At 36.9% G+C, this 20,473-nt stretch overlaps 3 protein-coding genes across 3 annotated transcripts; 2 read left to right on the plus strand and 1 right to left on the minus strand.

Moving 5' to 3' along the window:
- The first annotated feature begins 3,358 nt into the window (after positions 1–3,358).
- Positions 3,359–12,812, plus strand: LOC149029943 (ubiquitin-conjugating enzyme E2-23 kDa-like). Its single transcript, XM_089142271.1, has 6 exons — positions 3,359–3,561; positions 3,684–3,763; positions 4,409–4,523; positions 4,679–4,731; positions 4,885–5,013; positions 12,129–12,812. The coding sequence occupies exons 1-6, from the start codon at positions 3,518–3,520 to the stop codon at positions 12,254–12,256; spliced, it is 549 nt and encodes a 182-aa protein (XP_088998397.1). The 5' UTR covers positions 3,359–3,517; the 3' UTR covers positions 12,257–12,812.
- A 1,298-nt stretch (positions 12,813–14,110) lies between these two features.
- Positions 14,111–15,183, plus strand: LOC149029944 (uncharacterized). Its single transcript, XM_089144099.1, has 3 exons — positions 14,111–14,633; positions 14,721–14,849; positions 14,986–15,183. Exons 1-3 carry the CDS (start codon positions 14,301–14,303, stop codon positions 15,181–15,183), a joined length of 660 nt encoding a protein of 219 aa, XP_089000225.1. The 5' UTR covers positions 14,111–14,300.
- Positions 15,184–15,267: 84 nt separating this feature from the next.
- On the minus strand, positions 15,268–19,592 carry LOC149029945 (ribosomal RNA small subunit methyltransferase G). Its single transcript, XM_089142272.1, has 9 exons — positions 19,289–19,592; positions 19,112–19,192; positions 18,375–18,464; positions 17,999–18,165; positions 16,576–16,645; positions 16,389–16,468; positions 16,211–16,273; positions 15,949–16,025; positions 15,268–15,840 (listed from the first exon to the last, which is right to left on the minus strand). Exons 1-9 carry the CDS (start codon positions 19,364–19,366, stop codon positions 15,740–15,742), a joined length of 807 nt encoding a protein of 268 aa, XP_088998398.1. The 5' UTR covers positions 19,367–19,592; the 3' UTR covers positions 15,268–15,739.
- Between the last annotated feature and the right edge of the window lie 881 nt (positions 19,593–20,473).

Here is a 20,473-nt window from a genome sequence, read left to right on the forward strand (position 1 = left end):
TTGCTTTCCTTTCTTTTCAACCATCATCAATCAGCCAACCCACTATATACTTGAGGGTTTTACGCCTGTCTTTTTGGATCTCTCCTTCAATGGGGACCATGATGCAAGCACTATTTCTTTCTTTCTCTTGTTATGTTACCATGATTACTAAGGAAAGATCAATCATATGAACCAGAAGAAGCATATATTTGGGAGATTGGCTTGACATGTCAACAATCATCATCAGCAAGTAATAGTAATGGTTAGCTTTTAATTCAGTGAATTCAAACAACCTGGCTTCAGAACAGATATTCAGAATTATCTATGAAAATGGCAGGCAAAGGAGATTCTTTCCTTTTGCTTTGCTCATTGTGGAATAGAGCAATCACTCTTCCACTTTGGTCATGCAGTGATTCACATGAGTCTATATCTCTTCTTCACACATACACATTGAAATTTTTGTCATCTTCTTTTAAGGGGGAGATGGATAGACACATGAGAGTGTTGGCATCAACACCACTCTGTATTCTTTTTTGTATGGATATGATTGCCACGCAAGGCATGCCACCAAATATTGTTCTAATTTGTAAAACTCAGTAAGTTTGTTAATTAATGACCTTTTATTTGTTTGTGTGTCTGTGTGGTTGGGACCCCACACCCTTAACAAGGTATGGATGCATGACCATGTTTTCAATTATTGGGTGCGGATGAAAATATTTTATTAAAATTGAGGTTTGCCTAACAGTTTAGGTGCACTTTAACTACATCATCAGGGATAATTATTACATATAATTTAAATATATGATAAATTTTTTTTCCCTAATCCAAAATGGAATAAAACTCTTGTCTCATACTATGAGAGACATTGGTCTTTTGCTAACCGACAACCCTTATGAGAATATTCAATTCTGTAGGTTATATCCCTCCAATGGTTGATTACAATCATGTACATGCAAAATCATTTATGACAAACCTCCCCTGTTCGTTATTTTTTAAGCAAAAATGATAGCCTAATCGAAATACCAAGACCATCATGTATTTATGACTCATTGATGGCCCTCCCCTTAATGCATATGTCCCTTTGATCACTTTCTTTCTAAAGTCTCTCTCTCTCTTCTCATGGTAATGTGTTTTATATGATAATGCCAATCGAATCCCATTGGTTAAGCATAAAGATTTCATTTAATGCTATCTATAAGGCACACTGATTCTATACCTTCAAAGGAATAGTTCTTTCTTATTTTTATTGAAACCTAAGGAGTAGAACAATTTATTTTTATTTTTTTAATGTAATATATAATTATTTATTAATATTATCAATTCACATGTTTTTTTTTAAAATTTGTGTATGACAAATGACATCTTTTAATAATTTAAAAGATGACATAATTTATATTATTTTTAAATCAAATTTCAACAACCAAAGAATTAGAAGAAGTTCTCAAAGTTATAAATACACTTAAAAAGAGTCATTTTGATACTAACGTAAGATAATGAATAATAAGAAGGGTTTTCACAAATGTAAGATTGGCAAGTGACACTAAATTAATTAAAGCTCCTGAGCATTTACTAAAAGTTGATATGACAAGATAGGGCTTTTTATGCCGGGGAATCACCTAAGTCAATGATCTCTTTGAGAATGTAAGTTGAAAGAATGAGGGGGTTATATAAGTTATGAGGTGTATATAATAAGCGGGTTATATATCACTCTTCGAGAAAGTCGTTTGAGGTGGCACAGTCACATTCAACGGACTTATAAATGCCTCTGTATGGATGAGTGAGATAATTCAGATTGAAGGAATTAGAAGAGCTAGGGGTAGACCTAAGATAAACTTAAGAGATGAAAATTGAGAGTACATAATTGGCTAGCAACAACGTACACCTCATAACTTATACAACAATAACAACAAGAATAAGTCTTGTCCCAACTAAATGGGGTTGGCAACATGGATTCTTGCCTTCCAATCAATTCTATTTGAAGCCATGCTAGATACAAAGTCTAAGCTATGCATATCATTTATCTAGCACTTTCCTCTCTCTTTCTAGCCATTCCTTGATCAATAAGCTCACCCCTCAATTGTATGAATTCGGCCTCGTTGTAGGTAGCCTGGTCCATGAGGTAGTCTACCCGACCTGACTTATGATTGGTGGAATAGCCTTAAACTTTGACCCCTATTGGGACTCTCTTGTTGATTATTGCAGAGGTACTTTCTCTGTTGCAGAGGCAATATGAAGTGCGTGCGTCTTCCAACAGAATGACTATCAGAAGGCGCATGTGCGTGGCTTAAGCCGCTAACGTTTGGATCGGACATTTCTACTCATAAATTCCTTGGCAATTAATTGTAACATTTCTCCTCATTGTGAAGGCTTTTCTTCGAAGTATAGTAGTGATCTAACTTCAAGGTGTTGCTCAGTTGGTAAGACCAATGCCTCATGATATGAGGTCAACATTCATTCTCTTTATTTATTATTATTATTATTTTTTGTGAAACTGAGGTTCGTTTGGGTTAGTTTATGCCTAACCCGCAACTTGATTATGTTCTCAGGGAGGTAACTATTACATATAATTTAATATAATATGAGATTTTACCCCTGACCCTAAGAGGATTCGTACCCCCTGAAAATGTAATTGAGGTACACGTACACTAGCCCAAATGAACCTCAATTCCGAAAGAAAAAAAAAATATAATAGTAATCTTTGAAGGCTCTAAGACTACAGCCACAAGCCCACAAGTGTAAATTATGGAAGTGCTATTATGCAACACCCCGATATCAAAGCTTAACATTCTGATTTATTTATTTCAATTTTCATCTTGCCCAGTCATAACAATCGGGACTTGCATTTTGAGGAAGGGAGAAAATGTATAAAGACAAAAACTTAAACTCAAGATTTCATTGGTATATCATTACCGTATTAGAAGCACAATTACCATCATGTTTTGTTTGCACCACAACCAAGATGAGTTGAAACTGTCTCAAGATATTGAAATTATCATTTATGGCAGACGTGTTTCTAGCACAGTGGTGACAACCTCTTACATAAAAGCAAGACAATAAAAAATGTCTTGAATTTGATCATGGATTCCTTTCTAGTAGGACATAATGTCGACATTTAAGGGGTGGAGTGATTCAGTGAATCCTAACCAACTTGCTCTGGATTACAACTATTCAAACGTCGTCCGTTGATATGTATGAGGCTCTGAGCTAAGCAATCGTCAAGACAGTCTCCCTTGAATGCTAGATGATCCCAACCTGACCAACAAATTGCCTATTATTTTATTTTTATTTGTTTATTTAATAACCGTAATTAGCAATAATTTTCATTTTAATCCCATTTTTAAATTAATTAATACTATTCCTCATTCCTCACCACTGTTATAAAACACACTTCTTCAGTCTTCCTCCGTCTCCATTATCTCTCTACAGTTCTTACAGCTTTTATTGTCTGAAGAACCGTTCTCCTAGCACAGAGAGAATTCATTTTTCTTAACGAGTTGTGAAAAAAAACTGAACCAGTCCTCAATAGACCAAGAAAAATATGTCTTCCCCAAGCAAGCGCCGTGAGATGGACCTGATGAAGCTGTAAATTCTTCAATTATCCTGTTCTTCTTTTTTTGATTGATGTCTTCTTTCAATTTTTCTGTGAAAAAAGTTTACTTCTAGACGAATTTGACTTGGGTTTTGCTTTATCTTCTTCAACTTAGGATGATGAGCGATTACAAGGTGGAGATGATCAACGATGGCATGCAGGAGTTTTATGTGGATTTTCATGGACCGAGTGACAGTATATCTTCGATGCCCATATACTTTTTCTTCTTGTTTGGGTTTTTCATTTTCTCCTTAAAATTACACAAATACCGTTATGTTCTTTTTTGGGCTTAAATTGGGGGCGTTTTCTTTATATTTATATTTCGAGTTTGCTTTTTTTTTTTTGTTTCAATGATGTTGCCTACTTGTAGTAGCAGTAGATATTAAAGTCTTGATTCCGTTCAGAAGGCAATATTTCACTACCACATTACTGTTTTCGGATGTTTTCTTTTTCTTTTCTTTACCATAAATTGCTCTATTTCGATATTCCTTCCAGTACTTTTTTCTTGTGGGAATTTAATTTCCTTTTGGTTGACTAGATCTTTATGTCTATCAAAATGCGGAAAACTCTCTATTGTTTCTCTAGTTCTATAAAGAGGAAACCTTCCCTTTGTTCTCCAGACCTATTTGTTTATAACCCCTTCATTTTAATTGATAATTTTTTTTCTGCTTCATTTCTCCTTACTACCTTTAAATCGTGTCGCTTTTTTTATTACTTCATTTGTATATGGCAAACTGCTTCCAATATTTCGTTGTTAGATGCAAAATGGATATTGTAGCTTCATACAAAGGCAATATTTTGTCTTGTCATTGTTCAACATTTTGAAGTGTTTTATGATAGGCCCTTACCATGGAGGTCTCTGGAGGATTAGGGTGGAGTTACCAGATGCTTATCCTTATAAATCACCATCAATTGGTTTTGTTAATAAGATATACCACCCAAATGTTGATGAAATGTGAGTTGCTGGGTATCCATACACCAAGTTTTGTTTCACTCACTATGAATGGTGCTCTCATATGTTCATCAAATACTTATAGCTTAAGAGATATGCTAATTTAATGTTAACCGGTTCTTGTACAATTAATCATATTTGTGAGGTACAATTTTCAGGTCTGGGTCAGTTTGCTTGGATGTAATCAATCAGACATGGAGCCCGATGTTTGGTAATATAGCCTCTTTCCACTATCTTAAGTTTGAAAACCCATTGAAGTACTGCCAGTTTTTATGAAGCTTCAATCTTTAGTTTGGATTATGCTGCTTTTGAGTTTCAGTGTTTTCTGAAATTGTTTCCAGATGTTGACATCCATCTTTTACAGATTTGGTGAATGTGTTTGAAGTGTTCCTTCCGCAACTTCTATTGTACCCTAACCCATCAGACCCATTGAATGGAGAGGCTGCTGCTTTGATGATGCGTGATCGACCGGCTTATGAAAAAAGAGTAAAAGGTACTACATCCTTTTCAAAGTTCATTCTTTTGCTTATGTTTCCTGCTGACTTCCTGTGAACCATTTGAAATGGTTAAACTACTGGCATCTTTACAAATTTGTATGACAAAAATTAATTAGTTGTCTTTAAGGCAGTTTGTTTATAAATATTTGTTGTAATAAGTTCTAGTGGACATAAATGTTTGCATTGATTGTCAGTGTTTCCCTACAAGAGCAAAATCTGAATAATGTTTAGTTATATGAGCTTGATTCAATTCCGTGTTTTTTGTATAAATGGAGAACGCCTGGTCATTTAATATCATTATGATCTGCAATGCATAAGACCAATAGGGTCATGGGATGTCTTGAACATGGAAGGCTGATCTATATTGCCATTGTGTCATTCTGCTGTTTATGGATGGATTGTTAACATGTCTCTGGATAGTTATCTACTTATCCTTACTCTTTTTATATCATTATGATCAGCAATGCATAAGACCAATAGAGTCATGGGATGTCTTGAACATGGAAGGCTGATCTATATTGCCATTGTGTCATTCTGCTGTTTATGGATGGATTGTAAACATGTCTCTGGATAGTTATCTACTTATCCTTACTCTTTTTTCGTGTATTGATCTTCTTTAATTAACTGGACAATGGCACCATTGGCTAGGACGCTGTTATCTACTAAAATATTTAAGTGACTCCTCTTTTTCCTGTCGAGATCGGAGATGAGAAACCACATACTAGATCCTCTATAGGTTTTTTAGGTGTTGTGGAAGAACTTGCATAATCTAGCAGTCATTGACTGTTCTGTGGGTGGATAATTCTTTGTAAACAATTTACTAGATTTTCATTTCAATCATTTTTCTAACATTAAAATCTAAAATTTCCTCTTATAGCTTTTTGGCATGGATTTTGAGGAATGAGAGACCATATCTGGTACATGAATCTCCCTTTTGGCAATATTGGTGGAAGTCATCTCTGGCCCTGTCTTGCACTCTCACCTAGTCAGAAGAGATGTGGTTCTTAGTGCTAAAAGCTTCTAGCAAACTTGCCTCATCTGTCAATTTCTATGAGATTTCGTTTGGCAGGAATAGAAATAATAAAAATCAATCATAAAGGAGGTAGCATTGATAAATGTTACACGACTAGACTATGGTTTGACCAAAATGTTAGAGAACTAAACTACTGGTAAGACCGAAATGTTAAAGAACTAGATTACTGATAAGACAGAGGTAGTTCTTCTAGAATGTGGTTGTCCGGTAAAGTTGCCCTTCATGTCACTAACCCATGCTGTACCTTATGGGTTACCCAAAAAAAATAATTTGTAATAAAATAAAATAAAACTACTTATGGGGAGAAAGCTTCACTATCATGAAACCAATTCAAGGCAACATAAAGAGTTTGGGCATTGGAGTTTCGTGTATTATTGAATGATGGAAAGTTGCAGGCTCAGGTGCAATCCCTATTTGAGACATAGGTTGGACCAAAAGTATGTATGTATGGAGAAAATGTCATGTATTGTAGTCTTTGGTTAATCTCATTTCTCTTCTTGTTTGAACAACAGCTAGGTTGAAGCAAGGACTAATAACCTGAGAGTATTCTCAAACCACAAGTAGTCTTTGGTTGAGACATAGGTTGAACCAAAAAGTATGTATGTACGGAAAAATATCATGTAGTCTTTGGTTAATCTCATTTCTCTTCTTGTTTGCACAACAGCTAGGTTGAAGCAAGGACTAATAACCTGAGAGTATTCTCAAACCACAAGTAGTCTTTCTCATCTTACAAGGAAAAACGCTGGCATGCCATCATGATGCCCACCATGTGTCTGTCTCCCCTCCTTTGGAAAAGACTCCCTTGCTCATTTGTGTCCATCCATGTGGTTGGTGTATGCTGTCAACTTGCCTAAAAGCTTGCCTGACTGCAATGTAAACTATTTTGACTCTTAACTAATCTCATTTAGTGCACATGTATGCATGGTTATCAAGGTGATGATTAGGCGTTCTAGCTCCTTGGTTGCCTTAAGCAGCTTGGACGTTTTGGTCTGTGTTTGCCTTGCTTTTTGGACCTTCTCCACTGCCATGGTTGCTTTGTCGCCATGGTTGCTTTGCCTCCAAGATAACTGTGCTGTTCGTTTACCTGTCTGATGCACTTGCTGGGCATTAATTTTATATTAAGATCTATTTGCAAACTTGGAGGCCCATAAGGTGTTGGTGGACATCCAGTGGGTTGAAAATTGACCTTTGCGTAATGGGTAATTATATTATAGGTTGGCCCCTTTTTTCCCCTGTTGATGGTTACTTGTAATTGGTTTAATTTATAACCCTGTATAGTGGGGATAAAGTTTTTTTTTTTTTTTTTGGGGGGGGGGGGGGGTGTTGGTTGAGCAAGTGGGGATAAAGTTAGTATACTAGATTACAGTTAAGTACCATGTTTGGGTTTGATTGAAGAGTAAAATAAAAATAAGGACAAGGTGAAGAAAAATGCTTCTAGAGTGGCTGATATTGTCGAGAAGAAATTGTCAGATGCTGATAATATCCTTGCATCTCTGCAAAAAGGATCTGTGGATGAAGAATGGATTTTGAATCCGTCTTGTTTGCACACATTTTGCATAAGCAGTGACTTGTTTTGCTATATAGCAACCAGTTAATGGTGATATTGTCTTGAAGGAAAACAATAATTGATGGTATTGGAACTGTTTGAATCAAGATGGATGATGGTATTATCATGATTCTCACTGCTGTTTGGCATATCCAGACTTTAGACATCTTGACTCCAAGGGTTATTGATATGTTAATGAAGCCCCTAAGAGTCTTGAAGGGTGCTCTTGCTTTTGTAGTGATGAGAGGGAAACAGAAGAATCACTTGTATTTCTTTAGGGCATTATTCTAATGGGTTTTTGCATTAGTGTTTTCATCATATGGTCAGATTCAGAGAACACTCTGTGGCATATGCATTTTGGGCATATTAACTAGAAGAGCATGATAGATTTAAGCCAGTGGGGTTTTTAGTGGACACACACACAGGTAATTTGACTTCTGTGAGAATCATTGATGTAGATCATGGGTCCATGTGTAGCTGCAGGAACAAGCCCCAAAACCAGCTTAGCATAGTAGTGGGATTCAACAACTGTGAGAGGCATTTCATAGGGTTTTTGTTGGTTTGGTGGAGCATCTCATAAGGTAGCCCAAGCACAAATTGTACAGAGAAAAATGAAGAAGATAAGACCAAATGTTCACATAAACAATATCAATATTCACATGCCTGTATTTGTGCAGTTTGGGAATACCTACTTCTAAGTAGATCTGGTGGGCCCTAGCCAGATGGATGAGATCAGTTTGAAGACTTGACTGCCAATGGATGGAAGACATCTACAAATGTTTTAGATATATTTCCGATTAGGTTATTAATCGGTAATTTAACGTAGTTAAGAGTTGGAGACAATTTAGGATTATTTCCTTTAATGTGGTAAGAGGAATGTGGAGGTATTTTCTCAGATATGGTAGGCCCAAATGACAGCTTGGCTGGAGTGCATCAAATTTAATTTTTTCTCAGATTTGGTGGACCCATTTGACAGCTCGGGTGGAATACTTCAAATTAGAAGAATCATGGGGGTTTGGAGGATGATCTTTATAGTTATTTTCTAAATTAGGAATAGGAGTCATATTTAATTTGTTTTGAGAAACAGGTATGGTGAGAGACCTTGGTTGAGCAGACCAGGATAGGGTTAGAGGCTCAACCCAATTTATCCTTCTTCTATTTTACCTTTTAATATATTCATTATGTGATTTGCTACAAGTTCATCAATCATTGCGCAATTTTGAAGACAAAACTGGCACTAAACTTTGTATAGAAAGATCCTTCCTGCCTGGGGCTATGTACTTCATGATCCAGCCTTAAATTAAATATGTTTTTAGCGAGCAGAATGATGCAAGTACATTACCCTAGACTGACTCAATCCCATATCTGTGTGGCTGTGCACATGCACTTCCCCACGAAACTAGTCATTATTGAGTAAAAAAAATCTGATTTTCTTTTAAGAGTTTTGGTGCTATTGAGCAGTGCATATGGGATCTCAACCTTGATTTATTTTTCTTGTTATCTGTTTTCTTTTCTTCTTCCTCCTAAATAGAATCATTTTTTTTTCTTCTGTTCGGTTTTCCTCTCTACTTCTCCTTACAGAATTTCTCCCCCTCCATCAAGTGGATTTCTTCCCTCAAAAGTTCTGATCACGAATTTGTTCATCAGCTCCTGTTTGCTTAAAAATATATGATTTAAATTTGAGATTGCATTTCCATCTCATTTTCTCTACTTGCTATATAGTTACTGAGCAAAATCGTAGTATAAAGCTTGATTGATTTACTGAAAATCTAAGTTTTGGGTTTCTACCAACGAAGCCATGGGATGTCTTGAACAATTGAGAGGCTGTCAGTCCTCTCTCAAGATAAACTCAAGAATTTAATTAGTATTCTCCAGTGCATGCAACATTTCACCCCTCTTGAATTTGCCTTGTCTTTACCCTAAAAGAATCTTATTAGTACCTTAGGTAAGGGATTTTCTAAAGATAAAGAAGTTTACGTAATCAATTTGATGCATGCTTGCATGAAATTACGGCAGAATTGGAATCTCTTGTGTGACAGTTCATGTAGAAAGATCAAAGACAATGAAATATTTATAGCTGTGCTAACATCTGAGGAAAATGGCAAGTTCCATTTCATTTCCCACTCGTGGGACATTTTTAGTATTTACGCTTATGGTTAGACTATTGTATTAGGTTACTTTCAGTCTTTCAGAATCCGCTGGGACAGGGATTTTATGAAATTTGGTGCTGACCTGGCAAAACCAGACCTGCCATCAAATTTGTTACACCACCTCCATATCCCTTGGGGAAATAAGTGAGTAATGCCAAGGTGACGAACTGGGGAAACCAGCGGGAGATTGATTGCATCAGGGGTCAATTCAATAGAGGGACAAAATTAAATAATTATTGCTCTATTGTTGTTTTCCTGTTACACATGAAGGAGAACATTAAGGATGAGGAAAAAGAGAATTAAGGGATATGGAAAGAGGGATAGGATCAGTTCTCTCAGCAGTGCTCTTTCAGCCCATCATCCTCTCACCCAGGGGTCTCCCACCTGCGGAGTCTCTCTGTTGCTGCATCTCACTGCTTCAACCATAACCCTTTTCTCTTCAATCTCAGTCCTCCTCTGCTTTGTCTTGTAATAACCCAATTCACAGAGCAACAAACCTCAATCTAATTGAAAAATTAAATAAATCTAGAAAAGGAAACCATTAATTCATAGAACCCAAAAAATATAAACTTCTAAATAAAAGCTATGCAACTAAAGTAGAAAGTCCGACTTTGACAAGGTTTCAAAAATGGAATCTCTAAAATAGAAACTAGATCCATTTCAAAAAGGAAGGAAGCTAACTTGGCCTTCAACCTTCTAGAAGCTGTCATCAATCCTGGAGTATCTTGCTATGCAAGGCTTCAATAGTAGGAGCACATGATCTAAGTTGGGAGTTGGGATCAACTACAGTGTTCACATGGTCAGATACTGTTTGTATGAACAATAATTTTGTGTTCTGAAGTCTAGTTTTGTCCTGTCTCCGTGCTTTCCTCTAAATCAGTCAGCTGTCTTGTGGTTCCACGTCATCTCAATTATAGAAAGGTTATTGTATGCAACTCTTAGAAGTGGTCTCCAATGTATGAATCTTTTCTTCTTAGATGTGAAAGCTAGTGATATAAGTGCTTTTTTTCCCCCCTGAAAATATAGAAGGTTAATAATTATTATGTGTTTGTTGATAACCATTGATAAGTTCTATATGCATGCTTTCTTATGGACTAAAGTGTTTTTTTTTTTTTTTTTTTTTGGGGGGGGGGGGGGGGGGGGTTTAGACCAAAGTTAAATGTATGCTTGATTGGTTGCTTTACGACAAGTTGAACTTCTCTGTTAGTTCAAGACCTGTGGACGCTATAGGTTTCCATAATGTTGATTGGTTTGTACAGCTGTGGAAAGTAAATGTTTTGCTTCATATGAGTGTGACTTCTACTTTTTCCTTATTTATATATGATGTAAGAGTGGACGAGTCTTGTTTACTGTCAAATATTGATTAAGTCTAGTTTCTAGTTTTGTGGTAATATGGTATAAGGTGCATTGTTATTTTCCTTTGTGACCATTACAAGATAAAAGTTCAATGAAAAAATATCAATATATATGAAGTAAGACTGGACAAGTCTTGATTTTGTATAGGTAGATGTGTTGGCTGGTACAGTAGAGTATAGAGTCTATCGCCGAGCCCTTTCCTCCCATTCTTTTCTCTCCACCTTCCTCAGTCCCGTCCCTCTTTCTCCACTCTTTCTCCACTCTTTATCAGGCAGTGGTTGCGGGTTCTGGGACTATTTACGGTGCCTTTGAATTTGATTTTGCTCCTGACTTCCTTCTACCAAGTATGTCCACTTTAGCCCTGGAGGTTGACTTGGAACCCCTCCACAAGTTCCTTCATTTTGAATAGAAAATGCTTAAGCCACTTTTTTTTTTGGGCAAAAGGTTCTTAACAACATGGAGAGGACCTTCTCCTCATGGCCACTTTCTTCCCTGTGGCATATGATTAGATGGGGTTCAGATTGTGGACCCATAGGACACACTTACATGTCAAAATTTCAGCTTAAATAGAGTTTGCTTAATGGGGTTCCAAAAAGGTTCAGGAATAGGAGAGGTCACAGTGGTATTGCCTCGACTTGGTACATATGCGTGGATATATATGGGGATGCGTGTCAGTTTGTAGGAGCTACATGTTTGATATAAATCTCAAGTTTGATACATGGTATGCTAGACAATTCCTTGTCTATCCAATGGTTGGAGTTGCCAAACCATCGTTTTATGTAGCAGAATTAGGACTTGTGATTAAAGCTCCTTCATTGTTTATGCAATACAGTATGTGGTTCCATCAAACTTCTAAGCCAGAGCTAGTCTTTTTTCTGTAGTGAGACTTGGGTCTCTGCCAGAACCAGTTCCCACAGAATTTGCTGTACATCCTGTGTTGTTGATCTCTGGGCCGTTTTGCCTTTGGTGCCATGATGTCATAATTTTTGTCATATCAGCTGTTGCTCATGCTCTTTTTTGGTTCAGAATACTGTGAGAAGTATGCAAAACCCGAAGATGTTGGAGCAAAGGAGGAAAAATCCAGTGATGAAGAGCTGAGTGAAGATGAGTTCGATTCCAGTGATGAGGCAGTGGCTGGGCATGCTGATCCTTAGGACATAGGTGCATAAGACTGACTTGTCACTGTTAGCTGTCTGTGCCTGTACATTGACATTATAGCTCCAGGTAAATAAAGCCAAAGGCTGCTGGTTTTATTTAGTTGGGTTGGGGGTGGGGGGATCTGGAAGAATGGGGGGCTAAGGTTCTTCTCTTTATTCCTTTCATTGTCACTGTAAATAAACTTACTCAAGCTTCATATTGTAGCCCCTTTCATTGTCTGAGTCTGAGATGGTGTCATTCAGAGTGAAAGGGTTGTCTAACACATTGCGAGTCATAGGAGGGAGTGGGTTTCTGGTTGGGCTCATGTCATATTGTTGGATGATTTGGCATTGGTAGTTCACTTCTTGTTGTTGCTCAAATCTCCCCCTTGATATGCCGTGTGTTGCGTTGCGTTGGGTTACAAGCAGGGTTTGAAAATTTGGATTTCATGGGTCAACAGGGATTGAGTTAATCTTTCACAAATTTGGGTTTTCAAGTTTCTATCTTTTTCGTACCCTGGGTGTGAGGATGATGTACATGATTTCCTCCGTGTCTTAACTTAAATCGGAAAATTTTAAAGAATTGAGTGGTAAAACTAATGAGAATAAAGTCAGGGGTAGCTATGATAAATTATAAGCTACAAGATGAGAACAGCTTAGCATTCAAAGGTGAAAGTAGGGAATGATTTTATAAGAATTGGTTTAGGTGTAGTAGGGATAAATTATAAGCTGCGAGATCAGAAAATCATGGCTCAGCTCTTGGCCGGGGCTTGAGATTCCAGCAATGTCAAAGAACATTATTACCTCCCCACTTCAGATCTCACCCGTCCAATGGAATTACCTGTATTTTTTTGTCTTTTTGAGACTGTTAAAACGGAAGCAGCAAATTAAAGAGCAGCAAAAACCACAGATACTCTTCAATGAAACGGCCAAAATTTGGGCATTGTGATTTTTAGCATCATGACACAGAGTTGGATCCTCTAGTGAGGATGTGCAGTCCTCATTTTTCATCTCACATCTGGAAGGCTCATTGATGAAATGAACCATAAAATCTTAAATGGGAAACTCTCGTTCCTTAAGAGCGACGCCGGAGAAACCAGCATGCAAAACGCAGGTGCAAAAGACCAAGCGAAAATGGGCATGATAAAAACACAAAGAAATGTGGTGTTTTTCTTTTTTGGTTGAAAAAAGTGTTTGAAACCAGGCTCAGCCATTTCCCGCGCGGAAAAACAGGGTCAAGCGCCCCCCGCAAAATGTCTCCGTCCCAAAGAACAGAAGAACACCAAAAGGTTTTCAAGCGACAACGCACCTAACTTCTCAAAGTTCTGTACAAGTTTGTTAAATTTTTATAAGCCTAAAATTTAGTGGTGAGTTTTATAAAAGAAAACCCAAAAGTGAGTAATCACACAATTTTCCCACGTTTGTTTTCTGGGAAATTTTCAATCCCACCTATTGACATGTCATTCCTTGCCACCATTATTATCATTATTTTTATTTTTATTTTTTCGGTAGAATTCTTTCACTCTTTATTCCAAACACCATTAGTTCCTTGTTGGCTTTGGTTTATCTATTTTTAATATTATCCTTTTAGTAAAAATACCATTCATTAACCATATCTTATAAACTTTATAAGTATTTGTGATGGGGAGAAGAAGTTGTAGATTAAAAAGGAAAATAAAAAAACAAGTTGACCGTCCTATTTCCGAGCACTATGTATAATGAAGTGTGAAAGAATAAAAAGAAAAAAAAAAATTTTGTGAAAAAATATTAAATATTTGTCTCCCAACTTTTTTACCCTCGTCAACTAAAAAAACCATATCTTTTAAATTTAATGAAAAATATTATTTTTTAAAATTTTTTCCCACCCCCACCAATATTCCAGCAAACAAAGGAAGCTTTTCTTTCCTACGTAGTTGATCCATGCCAAAAGCATTCCCATGACCGTTGCCTTTTCCCGTACTAGTTACGAGTTCATCTCAGTTTTCAGTTCCGTCGTCGTTGATATCCACCATGAGAATTTCTTCATTTCTGAGAAGAAAACTAAACACAAGAATCAAGGATTATGAGCTCGTACGCTTCACATCTGATCCGGTTATTCCTGCTTTTCACTCTGGTTCTTATAATAAAGAATGGTGGCATTATTAGAGTTTCAGGAGGGAAGAGAAGGATTCATATACCAGATGAGCTGGACGACGTGATCGATGAGGAAGAAGACGAGGACTGGAAGCGATGGGGCGAGAAATCAGCACCTGCGAAAGATTTCGTATTCGATCCACCTTCGTCCATTGATTTCACCAACACGGATCCATCGCAGATTCAAGCCGAAATGCTGAATCGCCATTCTGGCCTCTCCTTTGGCTTCGTCAAGCTCCGATTAGGTTTTCGACGCTCACCGGTAACACAGACACTGCAACTCATCCTTTCAAAATTCTTCACCTCCTTATCCTTTCCATTTCCTTGTAATATTGGGATTTCTGCACAGGATATGGTCACGGAGATCGCTATGAAATGGAGTAAGATTCTCAAGACTGGATCCATTGATGCTCATTTCATGGCTGTGGATACTAACACCATCATGTTCACCATGCAAAGAGGAGAGGACACAGCTGAGGTATGCAGTTGGTTAATTACAGGATTTAAAAGATCCTGAATCTAGGATTTCATTTTCGTCCCAAGCAATTTGTTTTTCCTTTCAAGATTTTGGATATTTGAAAACTCAAATCGCTTGCTTCTTATCTCTTTGCTAGTTGAAAGACTTTGTACTGAATCAGCCGGAAGCATATGAGATGAAAATAGGCGATCACCTCTTTCGAAGACCAGGAGATCCTCCTCTAGAAGAAGTTATTGACAAGCTCCGCATTGAGAAGAATGAGGCTCACCATGACCATCATGATCGTAGTTCTACATATTCATCACAGCAACTAGAGCACAACGACGAGCTTTAATGATTTTCCTATAATGTAAATATAAAATTTCCAGATTATGGATTATTAATCTGGATTTCTTTGTCAGGTTGATTCTGTTTAGTAGTTTATATAACATGAACTTCAGAACATTCAAAAGCTCTAAAAACTCATCCTTTTATTTTTCAAGGATCAGAAAAGGGTAATTACTCACTTATGATTAAGCTTTTTCTTGGGCCAGTGCATACGAAAACTGATTTGAACTGAATGAAGTGAACCAGCTGTTTGACACCTCTTGATCCAAAAGACAGACTGAATCTGTAAGATTTTATTCAGAATTTTCAACAGAACATTTAGATCCAGTTAGGCTTGTGCTTACATTACATAGATCATCTTTATTGAGAATAATAAAATGAAAGGAGATCAGCCTCAACAGATGACCTAGAGGCTAGATTGAAGTAAAAGATCTGTTGAAAGAAAATGAACATGGTAAACCCTTCGGTAACAATACAGCTCAGTATCGTGAAGACCAATCCATTCCTATGCTGATACTGATGTATTCAAAAACAAATAGAAGAAGATTGTACACAAGATTAATTTACTTCAGTTTCTTGCTGAAGTCAGAGAGCCCAAGAAGGCTAATCCTGGGAATGGCTGCTGCTTCCTCCCTCTCCTTTTCAGTGTTGTAGCCCCAGTTCCCTGCTCCAAGAAAATCTAAATTAGCTGGCAACTCCCTGCGCTGAAATGAAGTAAAGAAGAACACTATGAAGAAAAAGCTGTGATGGGGAAGAAACATAGAAACATTACCCAGGTACAAATTCCAACCATCTAACTCAGGCTCTTTGATGACGTTCTTTAGAGTTGCAAGTCGATCCTCGACAAAACTGCATGACAATCTCACAGTTATTTTCCTTTCAATTTAACTTTCAAGATTTAGGTGTACATAAACTGCAGAAAGCCAATACTTTTGCTTCCTATGATGCCTGGGAATGGCCAACAGGAAATAAAAGACTAAGTGAAAAAGTATAAATTTTAATTTGTTTTATTGTTGAGGAATAATGAATCTTACTGGAATGTGAGACCCTGGTGTTCCGGTTTAGCTTGAAGTTGTTTCAACACTTCTACTTTGGGACTGAAAAAAATTTCAAACATAACACATCAAGGGTACAAAACATTTATATTGATGAAGTCATCAAGGAAACATAGGCCAGCTTTAGTAATTCCTAACTAGGTAACAATTTACTTACCCAGTTCCCAGACCATAGATTCTATCAGATGGCATTGTAACTCCTGCCAGCTTCTGAAGTAATGCATCAGCAAAGCGGCCCTGAAATTGAATTACTATACAGGGTAAGGCAATCCCTTTTCTTATACTTCTATGGAAAAGAATAAATGAGAAACTTAAAAAATAATGATAAACATCACAACATTCACCTGCTTTGTGGTTACAATGTATACTCTTGAGCTTGCAAATTTCAAAGCATCAGATACACCTGGATACAATCTGCATAGAGAAGTTTTTTCAGATCATTTTCAGTTGTCAAAGGCCATATTTCACATGTAAAACCTTCCAAATAGAGAAAAGTATCCCACAAATCTTCAAATAACAAATTGTATACATCGAATGTAAAAATGTGTTATTCATATAGGCTCTCTGATTACAAGCTTGGAGTTTTTCTTTTGATTGATAGACCAGAATGTAGAACAAAAATATTAGTATCAACCTTCATCATAGAATGCTATCACTACCCTTTTTGTTCTGTTGAGAAACAAACTATTAATAGAACACTGATAAGGTGTCTATCTAGAGCCCATCATTAAGATTCAGTAGCTTTTGATACTGGGAAAAAGGGGGGGAAAAATCTGTCAATGATTAACAGACCAAAGGTGGAGGCGAAAGGTTTCATAAATCACTTCAGCTAGATTAACAGTCGTACTGTTCTTCATTAGAAGGATATTTAATACCTTTGAAGATGCCACCTTGTTGCAATAGTAAATCTTAAGCAGGTGTGTACTGTGTATGACATACCTGGGATTAAAGGTCTCTACATCAACATAGTGTCAAACTCATCCATGAACCTGCCTACTGGCCCCACAGATAACAAATAAACTATAAATACAACAAAATCAGTATGAGACAAGCATCCACTGGGCCGTTTCACTGTGTGATTCTTTTTTTAGGCTGGGTTCTGCTAATAGTAACTATCTCAATCCCCATTCAATTTAGGCTTTCAGAGACACTCTTTCACACCACTGCTGTTTATGGCATCTTCTGCTCTTTAGATAACAAATGTTGCTACCCCCTTAGCTGCCTTTCATTCTTAGCTAGTTCAATGCCTTAAATCCTTTATGGACGATGAGAAAGATATCTAACTTAAATTCACATAATAGTTCATAGTTTGAACTTTGAAGTTTATTCATCAACAAACAAGTGTTATAACTCATGCTAGGTTCCAACCCTTATTGATAAGGAAGACAATTTCTTCTTATCTTCAAGAAGCTGTAGAACAAACTAAAAATGTTTGCGAGTAAAACTTCAACATGGGCCAGTATTGGTCAATGAGAAGTGGAGATATTCACATATCACTATATAATTAGAGACCTTTGACTTGATTCAACTTGTACAACCAAAATGTGTTTTACAATAAATTGATCAATTAGAGGTAGGTAGGATTGAACTCACTGTTTGGTAACTTTCTTTAGTATCAAGCATAGGAACCATAATCATCATGCCAGTAGAAAATTCAAATTGAGTCAGATACCTCTAGAACTTTTGTATTACCATAGTACCAAGTAAGTTTGTCAGGTTATCCATATCAGCAGGCTTACAAAGGTGAGCTTTTACAAAAATAATTACCTATTGGCACCAATCCAGCTTGAGAGGTCATTTTCTATCCATTCATCCCTGACTTTTCCAAAGAGTTCTATTAAAGAATCCCTGTTTTCATTCCACTCCTCCAAAATGACAGGCTTCAACTTTGACCAGTTTTCAAGTATCCCATTGCTAGTGAGTCCAGTTGCAACCTAATACATTAAACCTTGTTGTCAATTATAGACCATCTTTACAAAAACCCAAGAATTCAAAGCACAGTGTTGCTTTAGCTGTGAAGAATTTAAAATTGCAACACGATCTTTGGCTCTTAATTTCCAATAATGAGAATCAATTCCATCAATGTGGTGCTAATCATCATTTGTTAGTGAATAAACAAAAGAAAATATGTGAATATGCTCACCGAGGACTTTTGAATTGAAGGCATCCGGATCTCCAATAACAACCTCACAAGTAACAAATTCTCATATCCTGTTTCCACAACTGGACGAACCTACCAAAGTAGGCTGGATTGGTTATATTGGGTCGTAAGAATTCAAAATCTTTAAAATTATGAAACACTCAAAATCAAAATAGAAGACTGGGGAACCTACGTCCTTTGCAATGAAAATAGACAAAAAACAAGAGGAAAAACCTTACACTTGGTCTGACCAAAAGACAGGCTGAGTTAAAATAGATATCTACATAACCTCATTTGCCACAGAAGTTACTTATTGAGTCAACTTGGCGACTGAGAATGTATATGGTTCCTTTTCTCATTATCCGTTCATAAGAGGAGCAATTATATTATAAATAGGAAAAAGAGGGGAGGAAAGGGAAGGATGAAAATGTCTCACTGAGAGAAGTTAAAGGTACATTAGCTTGATTGTAATGGTTTCAAGAGGCAGATTATGTTTCAAGCAAGCACACAAAAACTACAAAGTTCTGAATTGCAGTGGATTTGAATCTCTCCCAGTTTTTCTATTTCTTTTCAACATAGTCAACGGGTTGGGGGTGAAGTAGTGATAACCAAAAAGAGAGCAGAAGAGACCTTGTCCATGGGAGAATTCGATCATACAACATTAGTAGGTGAGCAATCGAAATCCAGTCGAAACCAAATTAAACGGGGAAAGACAAATTTAAAAACAAATGAAAACTTACAAAGTGCATTTGATCGATTATCCAGCTTTCGGTAGCAGAATCCACAGAATCGAAGAGTTGAGGCCATCGTAGTTTGGCAGCCTTCCATAGAGCAAGACATGGATTTATAAATCAAAATCATCACAAAGATTTGAAGAGTGAAAACGCCATTTAAGAAACCCTAACAAGGAAATTCACCTTAAAAGCAGAGACAGAGCTCTCGCCACAACTATCACAGATAACTCCATCAAAATCAAGGGCATACAGATCCCCCATTTTCCACCTTTGCCAGTCTTGAATGATATAATCTTTGGTCTTGGAAACTAGAATCCTTTCAATAGAAATGGATTTCGTAGTTCTTAAAGCTGGTCAGCAGAGACGCTTGCGATTATTTTCCATCATGGACCATGAGGGGTGGTCGTAGTTCTTGATGGCAGGATTCACATAAAACACCTCACTCCAATAAGCTGAGGCCGGCTGTTATAGGCTGCTACCCATCACACTTTTGAATCTTGAGGATGTCAAACGGTTGGACTGATTTTATTTTAATTTTTTTTTTGTTCCGGGTCGAGATTTTATTTTAGAGCAAATTATACAGTTTTATTTTTATTTGGAGCAAAATTTTTAACCATCTGCTTCATAAATTATATGGTACTCATATATAGATTACAAGTTACTCACAATTAATCTTGCGGTTAAAATAGATTATGAAATTATTCAGATGCCCTTACTTTTATTTAAAGTTTTTAAAAATTGTCATTATGGTATAATGACCAATCTACCCATAATTTAATTCTCTCACAGCCAACCATTAGGTGGGTGAAAGGATTTTAATCCCTTCACACACCTTCTACCTACACTTCACCTGTCGGCAACCACTATCTTAACCATCCCTACCGAAAAATTCCTCTCTCTCTCTCTCTCTCTCTCTCTCTCTCTCTCTCTCTCATCTCCCACAAAGTGGTGGTGAGCCTTCATGTCGAAATGGGTGGTGGCTTCCCTTTACAAGTGAACTTGAGGATCCTTGAGTGCATGATAAAATGGAAATGCTATATGAAAAGCACATTCACATCCATCCACGAAGAATCAAATGATCCTACTTCCAATAAGTCTACTTTGAATAAATGAAATCTTTCCCATGCATCATCAGAGCAAGGAAACATTTAGGCGTTAATGGAAAGCTGATTTGTTCATCTTGGTAGAGAAGCAAACAAAGCCATTGACTGGATGTCTAGGGGCAACTTTATCCCTTGGACCCATGGGCTTTCTTCTTAGATCCTTCAGCTGGATTAAAAGGAATTCTCATGGTGGATAGAGAATCTTGTTTAAGTTAAGTTTTCTGTTTGTTCCTTTGGGTTGTTTAGCCCCGTCTTTGAACCGAAA

The sequence above is a fragment of the Hakea prostrata genome, chromosome 1, assembly GCF_041222555.1.
Source record: "Hakea prostrata isolate BN-2017 chromosome 1, UWA_Hpros_2, whole genome shotgun sequence".
Taxonomy (NCBI): Eukaryota; Viridiplantae; Streptophyta; class Magnoliopsida; order Proteales; family Proteaceae; genus Hakea; species Hakea prostrata.

Bases quoted from the DNA above. Each gene is read 5' to 3' on its own strand.
- LOC149029944 (XM_089144099.1), top strand. From the start codon at position 14,301: ATGAGCTCGTACGCTTCACATCTGATCCGGTTATTCCTGCTTTTCACT. The intron at 14,634-14,720 runs GTAACACAGACA...ATTTCTGCACAG, and splicing joins TAGGTTTTCGACGCTCACCG to GATATGGTCACGGAGATCGC. The intron at 14,850-14,985 runs GTATGCAGTTGG...TCTCTTTGCTAG, and splicing joins GAGGAGAGGACACAGCTGAG to TTGAAAGACTTTGTACTGAA.
- LOC149029943 (XM_089142271.1), top strand. From the start codon at position 3,518: ATGTCTTCCCCAAGCAAGCGCCGTGAGATGGACCTGATGAAGCT. The intron at 3,764-4,408 runs GTATATCTTCGA...GTTTTATGATAG, and splicing joins TTTTCATGGACCGAGTGACA to GCCCTTACCATGGAGGTCTC. The intron at 4,524-4,678 runs GTGAGTTGCTGG...TACAATTTTCAG, and splicing joins CACCCAAATGTTGATGAAAT to GTCTGGGTCAGTTTGCTTGG.
- LOC149029945 (XM_089142272.1), bottom strand. From the start codon at position 19,366: ATGGGGGATCTGTATGCCCTTGATTTTGATGGAGTTATCTGTGATAGT. The intron at 18,166-18,374 runs GTGAGCATATTC...TTAATGTATTAG, and splicing joins CTTCAATTCAAAAGTCCTCG to GTTGCAACTGGACTCACTAG. The intron at 16,469-16,575 runs GTGAATGTTGTG...ATTCAATTTCAG, and splicing joins ACATTGTAACCACAAAGCAG to GGCCGCTTTGCTGATGCATT.